The sequence below is a fragment of the Humulus lupulus genome, chromosome 1, assembly GCF_963169125.1.
Source record: "Humulus lupulus chromosome 1, drHumLupu1.1, whole genome shotgun sequence".
NCBI lineage: Eukaryota > Viridiplantae > Streptophyta > Magnoliopsida > Rosales > Cannabaceae > Humulus > Humulus lupulus.
In genome coordinates this window covers 291,946,310-291,952,309 of record NC_084793.1, presented here as the reverse complement: position 1 = coordinate 291,952,309, position 6,000 = coordinate 291,946,310, and the positions used below count along the sequence as shown (strand labels likewise).

At 43.5% G+C, this 6,000-nt stretch overlaps 1 protein-coding gene across 1 annotated transcript in view; it reads right to left on the bottom strand.

The window, feature by feature from the left end:
- Positions 1 to 348: 348 nt before the first annotated feature.
- LOC133779004 (uncharacterized) overlaps positions 349 to 6,000 on the bottom strand; it is a 29,243-nt gene continuing 23,591 nt past the window's right edge. The window contains exons 2-3 of the mRNA XM_062219013.1: positions 4,736 to 5,560; positions 349 to 356 (exon numbers count right to left, since the gene is read on the bottom strand). Of these exons, the coding sequence (XP_062074997.1) occupies positions 349 to 356; positions 4,736 to 5,560 (833 nt within the window). The remainder of the gene's footprint in view (positions 357 to 4,735; positions 5,561 to 6,000) is intronic.

The window sequence follows — 6,000 nt, the reverse complement described above, 5'->3', positions numbered from 1 at the left end:
GCTTAGTGTAATAACCCAACTAATTCTAAGACCTTGGACCATTAAAAACTACTAGACTTAGCTACTATTTTTGAGAAAAACATTCATAAGAAATATTCACAACTTTATTAAAAACTCCAAAGTAAATATTGAAATATATAAATGCGTGGTATGTGATCCCGTTATTTTAAAATAAAACATAACTTTAAACTAAAGGAAATTGTTTACAAAGCTAAATGCAGAAAATACATAAAACATAATTTAAAAAGACTAAAAATAACGTCGTCCTCGAATCGTTCACGCAGTCCATCAAATCCCTTCATCCTTAATACACAAACCAAGCTGCCGAGAATCCTCCTGCCACCATAACTATTTTCCTGCATACATAAAAATAAAGAGGTGAGCCTAATGCCCAGCAAGGAAAATCTACTAGAACATGTAGCATAAAACATAAACATAAGACTACAAAACATATGACTATAAAACATGTATTATAATGGCCATCATACTTCTTGGGGCTTGCTAACTAAGCAATCACATGCCCATAAATTTACGGGGCTTAGTTATCTAAACAAATCATATAAATTTATGGGGTTCGTTATCTAAACAATCATATGCCCAAGGAATAAATTATTGGGACTTGTTATCTAAACAAGTTTTATATTTTTTATCTAAAAAAATTATGTGATTGTTATCTAAACAATTTATATGCTAAAAACTAGAACATATCATACATAAATCATAACATATATCAAAACATAAAAGCATACAAAATCTATCCTATTTTCCTTACCAACACCGGGATACTTGAGAACAAGGGCGAGATTTGGAACACTCCTAAAAACCAACAATAAGAATGTGAGTATTTCTAAAGAAAAGAGATGATAAAGAAATGAACTAAACCACCAAGAAGAAACTTACTGAAAAGAAACCTTAAGTTCAAAGAACTTAAATACCTAACCAATAATGGAAACAACGAGTTAGGATTTGAGTAAAGAAAACTAAAGGAAACTTAGGAACCATACATAAATGAACTTAAGATTAGGAATACCTTTGAATGTACTAGAACCGAACTACACCTTGATATTGAAAACACACTATTTATCTCACTTCCCAAGTGTTTATAAAGCTTAAGATGATAAAGCTTTTATCCCAACCCAAGTGTTTATCACTCTATAGTAACCCTAGCAGCTTGAAGGCTCTGAACACAGCTTGAATGATGAAAAAAAATGGCTGGGTACTAGGTCCTATTTATAGAGTTCAAGGAGTGAACTATCTCCTTTTAGCTTGAATAAAAATAATGAGTATTAATTGAAAAATATTTGAACATTCGTTCAACAGGTGCTGAAGACTCGGTCAAAATGTTCAAAGGCTAGTCAAGAGGTTAAGGAATGAATCAATCTCGGTTTCAACAACGTTTGAAATTATGGCCCTAGGGCCGATATATCGCCCATCATAGGCGATATATCGCCTGGCCCTATGTCCCGAGTGCTCGTTATTTCGTTTGTGTGAAGTTGACATATTTTTCGTATTCCCCGTGTGGCGATACATCGGCTCCTATGCTGCGATATATCAGCATACGTGAATATATTAAACACGTAATTGCACTTTTTCAGCATAATTTGAATTGATTAATCAAGTTTGACTGAGTAATACGAGATTTCAGCAAGTTCTAGAATGGTCTAGAGCTTCTAGAAACTTCTATATTTGAATTATCCTCTTAAAATGCTTAAATCCTCAAATAAACAAGATTGTGACAAATGTCATGCTCTTAATGGTCTTGAAAGATTCTAGAACTTTCTTGAACTTTCTTTTATTTAAACTATAATTAAATCCTTAAATAAACATGCACACAACAAGTGTCATGATCTTATTAATTCTATCTAAACCTTATAGTATAATAAATGACATCTTTATAATCAGCTATATTAATCAAACCTTATGTTATAATTAATATTCTTAAACTATAGGTTAAACTTATAAAATCTATAAGTGTTGCTACAAGTGTTCAACTAAGTACCGGCTTGAACCAAAATCCACAATAACTATCATACTATAACTACTACTACTATCTAACTAGCTAAGTAAAGTTCTGGGACTCTACAATTCTCCCCTACTAAAAAGAATTTTGTCCTTGAAATTTACTTACCAAACAATTTCGGATACCGGGCTATCATGTCTTCCTCCAACTCCTCCCACGTTGCCTCTCGTTAAGAACTATTACTCCATAGGACTTTGGCTATCAGAATACTCTTGGACCATAATTGCTTCATCCCTCTATCTAGGATGCTAACCGGTTGTTCCTCGTAACTTAAGTCTTTCTGGAGTGCTATTGTATCATACTTGAGGACGTGAGATGGGTCTGACACATACTTTCGTATCATCGAGATGTGGAACACATTGTGGCTATCTGCTAGAGCTGGCGGTAGGGCTAATCTATATGCAACTGCTCCCACTTTGTCCAATATCTCAAAAGGACCTATAAACCGGGGACTAAGCTTGCCCTTCTTCCCAAGCCGCTTCATACCTTTCATAGGAGATATATTTAGGAAGACTTGATCTCCAACCTTGAATTCCACATCACGCCGCTTGGCATCCGCATAACTTTTCTGACGGCTTTGAGCAGCGAACATACGTTTTCTAATAAGTGATACTACTTCCTGAGCTTTTCTAATAGCTTCGGGACCAAGAAGTTGCCTTTCTCCTACCTCATCCCAATGTAATGGCGATTGACACCTTCTTCCATAAAGTAACTCATAAGGCGCCATCCTGATCGTTGAATGGTAGCTATTGCTGTAGGAGAATTCTATAAGCGGCCTTACTCCATGATCCTCCGAAATCAAGTACATAAGCGCGCAACATATCTTCTAAAATCTGTATGGTACGCTTGGACTGACCGTCTGAGGATGAAATGTCATACTAAGACTTAACTTGGTACCTATGGCTTGCTGCAAACTTCCCCAAAATCTTGATGTAAACACCAATTCTCTATCAGATACTATAGTCTTAGGGATTCCCTGTAGTCTAACTATTTCTCGAACATAAACATTTGCGTACTGATCTGCGGTATACATAGTCTTGACAGGCAGGAAATGAGCTGACTTGGTTAGTCTATCTTTTACTACCTAAGTCGAATCATGCTGCTTACTTGTTCGTGGCAAACCCATCACGAAATCCATGGCTATATCATCCCATTTCCATTCTGGAATGCTAAGTGGTTGCAATAAGCCTGCAGGTCGCTGATGTTCTGCTTTCACTTGCTGGCATACTAAACATTTAGACACAAATTCCGCTATATCCTTCTTCATTCCTGGCCACCAATATATTGCCTTAATGTCGTGAGTCATCTTGGTTGACCCTGGGTGAACTGAGTATGGGGTATTGTGCGCTTCTTCTAAGATCTTCATCTTAACCCCTTTATCATTCGACACGCATACCCGATCCTTATATCTCAATAACCTCTGCCCTGATATTGAGAAATCTGTGGCCTTACCTTCTATAACTGCATCCATATGTGCTACTAATGTGCCATCGTGCCCTTGTCCAATCCGTATTTCTTCTAACAGACTTGACTGGATAGACAAGTTAGCCAGCTTATCGATGACTACTTCTATTCTGGCACTGATCAGCTCCTGTTGTAGGGGCTTTTCTATTCCGGCTAGTGTTGCTAGACTTCCATAACTCTTCCTACTTAGCGCATCAGCAACTACGTTTGCCTTTCCCGGGTGGTATAGGATTTTGCAGTCATAATCCTTCACTAGTTCTAACCACCTGCGTTGCCTCATGTTGAGTTCCTTATGAGTGAAGGAATACTTTAAGCTTTTGTGGTCCGTATAAATCTCACACCGTTTTTCGTAAAGATAATGGCGCCAAATTTTTAATGCAAAGACCACCGCTGCCAACTCTATATCGTGTGTTGGATAGCGTTGCTCGTACTCCTTCAGCTACCTTGAGGCATAGGCTATCACCTTGTCATTTTGCATCAGCACACAACCCAACACTTGCTTCGACGCATCAAGTGTCATGATCTTATTAATTATATCTAAACCTTATAGTATAATAAATGACATCTTTATAATCAACTATATTAATCAAACCTTATGTTATAATTAATATTCTTAAACTATAGGTTAAACTTATAAAATCTATAAGTGTTACTACTACTACTACTACTACTACTACTACTACTACTACTACTACTACTACTACTACTACTACTACTACTACTACTACTACTACTACTACTACTACTACTACTACTACTACTACTACTACTACTACTACTACTACTACTACTACTACTACTACTACTACTACTACTACTACTACTACTACTACTACTACTACTACTACTACCACCACTACCACCACTACCACCACTACCACCACTACTACCACCACCACCACTACCACCACTACCACTACCACTACCACTACCACTACCACTACCACTACTACTACTACTACTACTACTACCACTACTACCACTACTACCACCACTACCACCACTACCACCACTACCACCACTACCGCCACTACCGCCACTACCGCCACTACCGCCACTACCACCACTACCACCACTACTGCTACTACTACTGCTACTACTACTGCCACTACTACTGCTACTACAACTGCTACTACAACTGCTACTGCTACTGCTACTGCTACTGCTACTGCTACTGCTGCTGCTGCTACTGCTACTGCTGCTGCTGCTACTGCTACTGCTGCTTCTACTACTGCTACTGCTGCTTGCTGCCTGCTGCTGTTGCTGCTGCTGCCTGCTGCTGCTGCCGCTGCTGCTGCCGCTGCTGCTGCCTGCTGCCTGCTGCTGCCTGCTGCCTGCTGCTGCCGCCTGCTGCTGCTGGCTGCCGCCGCCCGCTGCTGCTGCTGGCTGCCGCCGCCCGCTGCTGCTGCTGCTGGCTGCGGCCGCCCGCCTGCTGCTGCTGCTGGCTGCGGCCGGCCGCCTGCTGCTGCTGCTGGCTGCGGCCGGCCGCCTGCTGCTGCTGCTGGCTGCGGCCGGCCGCCTGCTGCTGCTGGCTGCGGCCGGCCGCCTCCTGCTGCTGCTGGCTGCGGCCGGCCGCCTCCTGCTGCTGCTGGCTGCGGCCGGCCGCCTCCTGCTGCTGCTGGCTGCGGCCGGCCGCCTCCTGCTGCTGCTGGCTGCGGCCCGCCGCCTCCTGCTGCTGCTGGCTGCGGCCCGCCGCCTCCTGCTGCTGCTGGCTGCCGCCCGCCGCCTCCTGCTGCTGGCTGCCGCCGCCTGCCGCCTCCTGCTGCTGGCTGCCGCCGCCTGCCGCCTCCTGCTGCTGGCTGGCGCCGCCTGCCGCCTCCTGCTGCTGGCGCTGCCTGCCGCCTCCTGCTGCTGGCGCCGCCTGCCGCCTCCTGCTGCTGGCGCCGCCTGCCGCCTCCTGCTGCTGGCGCCGCCTGCCGCCTCCTGCTGCTGGCGCCGCCTGCCGCCTCCTGCTGCTGGCGCCGCCTGCTGCCTGCTGCCTGCTGCCTGCTGCTGCCTGCTGCCGCTGCCTGCTGCTGCCTGCTGCTGCTGCTGCCTGCTGCTGCCTGCTGCTGCCTGCTGCTGCTGCTGCTGCTGCTGCTGCTCCTACTCCTACTACTACTACTACTACTACTGCTCCTACTCCTACTACTACTACTACTACTACTACTACTACTACTACTACTACTACTACTACTACTACTACTACTACTACTACTACTACTACTACTACTACTACTACTACTACTACTACTACTACTACTACTACTACTACTACTACTACTACTACTACTACTACTACTACTACTACTACTACTACTACTACTACTACTACTAAGTAAAGTTCTGGGACTCTACATTTAGCCAGTTTGACATAGCATATGTCCCCAGGATTTCCTTCAAGGGACAAGCCCTGGTCGACTTCATCTTAGAATGCACTGGGATAACTGAAGATGAAGAACCCGTCGACCCCATAATGCCCCTGTGGAAAATCTTCATAGATGGAGCCTCAAATGAAAATGGGGCTGGGGCCGGGA